General features: G+C 44.2%; 1 protein-coding gene across 1 annotated transcript in view; it reads left to right on the top strand.

Moving 5' to 3' along the window:
* The window catches only part of LOC101848916, a 16,734-nt gene that overhangs the window by 7,520 nt on the left and 7,206 nt on the right, over positions 1 to 2,008 (top strand). The window contains exons 5-6 of the mRNA XM_013087367.2: positions 426 to 755; positions 1,115 to 1,423. Of these exons, the coding sequence (XP_012942821.1) occupies positions 426 to 755; positions 1,115 to 1,423 (639 nt within the window). The remainder of the gene's footprint in view (positions 1 to 425; positions 756 to 1,114; positions 1,424 to 2,008) is intronic.

Genomic DNA, 2,008 nt, shown 5'->3' with positions numbered 1-2,008 from the left:
CCCCCCCCCCCCAAAACAAAAACAAAGCCCCCATCTTTTTGTCATACACATTGTGTTTGAAAAGCTTCTTGCTCTACATATGGTACAATAACGTCATCCAAGACACAGGTTAGAACAATTAGGAGGCGGGCTGCTTCCATCCTGTCTGTCAGTCAGGGCCAACTCAGTTAGTACGAGATATAGCATCCCAACAGTAAGACGGCAGAGCTCGATAAAACAAACAGATTTCCCCATGTGAGAATCGAACTTACGTCTTCTGCATGTATTGACGCCAAAAAAACGCTTATCTGCACAACAAGCGACCTCTAGAAGTTTCTGTTTGGTTTGTTTGTTTGTTTTTGATTATACAAAGACATTCGACAGGCCTGCTGAGTTTTAATATTCTATCATTTTTCCTTCCGACACGTCCTGGTGTGGTATTTCAGATGGGCCGCTTGCAGTGTCTGTGGATGCCTCCCCGAACCCTGTCAACATCTGTCCCCGAACCAGCCATGACGTCACCGTGGTGTGTTCTGTCAAGTTTGAAGACATCTACCCTGAGCCGGTGTTTCAACTGTACTGGGGCGGCCAACAAGTGCAGAATGAGAAAGGAAAGTTGCGAACAGATTCATATAAAAAACGTTACTATACTCTAGTTAATCACTATACCGTCAATGTCAATCAAGCTGGAAGTATCAACTTTCGCTGCGAGGTCTACAACTCAGTGCACACAAATGAAAAAGCTTCAAGCAACACTTTAACAGTTCCAGTGAATGGTGAGGAACTTTTCTATTTCGTTGTTTCTCTTTAAAATTCGTCTGCCATATTTTCAAAATTACTTTCTTTCTATCTGATGTTTACGCCCAACTTGGCACACATAGATCATGTCAAAGGCATGGCCCCTAGCCCGTGATTAGAGCCAAGAACTTACAGAAAGAAAAAAAAAAGACAAAAGAGAAGAACATAATCATCCGTTCCATCCATCTAACAAATCAAATCGTAATAAGTCATTAATCCTACATATCTGACTAAAAGCATCTTTATCGTCATCAAACCATCAGATCTAACAAATTTACCTTTACCGTCATCAGTTCCACATATTATTATCTAATAAACCTGTTTTTCTCATCACCAGCTCCACCGCCTTCTTCTCCAAAACTGACAATATCACGGGGAGTTTACCACGGGATCCAGGGATATTCTGTCCCGATGACCCCGGGACAGAAGTACTCAGCAAGCTGTGACGTGTCTGGGGGTCAGCCGCCCGTGTCCAGTGTCACACTGACCTGTCCAGGCGTGAGTCAGAAGACGATGTCCGGGACTTCAGTGTCTCTGGCTGGCATTGTAGTCGCTGAGTCGGCAGACCAGGAGAAGTGTGTATGTGCAGCACAGCATGTGTCACAGTGCTACAACCTGAGGACTGAGGTCACCATTAGTGTGCTGTGTAAGTACGTTTTCGTTTTAGTAGAGGTTTTACGGCGTTTGCAACTGCATAAGATCATGTGAGCGCCATGTGTAAGTACGTGGGTACAGTGTAGCCATAAGTATCTTGGATGTCTGTATAGCAAAGGAGACTGAACAGACAGATAAAGACAGGAAGGTCGCTAATAGAGGACGACATACGTAATTAATGAGTTAGTGAGAGAGGGAGGGAGGGAGAGAGAGAGAGAGAGAGAGAGAGAGAGAGAGAGAGAGAGAGAGAGAGAGAGAGAGGGAATGCGTGAGAGAGAGGGAGAGAAAGAGAGAGAGTGAGACAGAGAGAGAAAGAGAGAGAGAGAGAGAGAGAGAGAGAGAAGGGAGACAGAGGGGGGGGAACAGGGAGAAAGAGAGGCAAAAAGAACAGCAAAGGGTAAGTGGGCAGGGACCAAGGAGATCAAGGTTTGTAAAGTATCATCATCATCATTATCATCATCATTATCATCATCATCATCATCATCATCATCATCATCATCATCATCATCATCATCATCATCATCATCATCATCATCATCATCATCATCATCATCATCATCTTCATCACCCTCTACGT

This window comes from Aplysia californica, unplaced genomic scaffold (assembly GCF_000002075.1).
Source record: "Aplysia californica isolate F4 #8 unplaced genomic scaffold, AplCal3.0 scaffold00578, whole genome shotgun sequence".
NCBI classification, from domain to species: domain Eukaryota; kingdom Metazoa; phylum Mollusca; class Gastropoda; order Aplysiida; family Aplysiidae; genus Aplysia; species Aplysia californica.
This window is presented reverse-complemented; position numbering and strand designations above follow the sequence as displayed.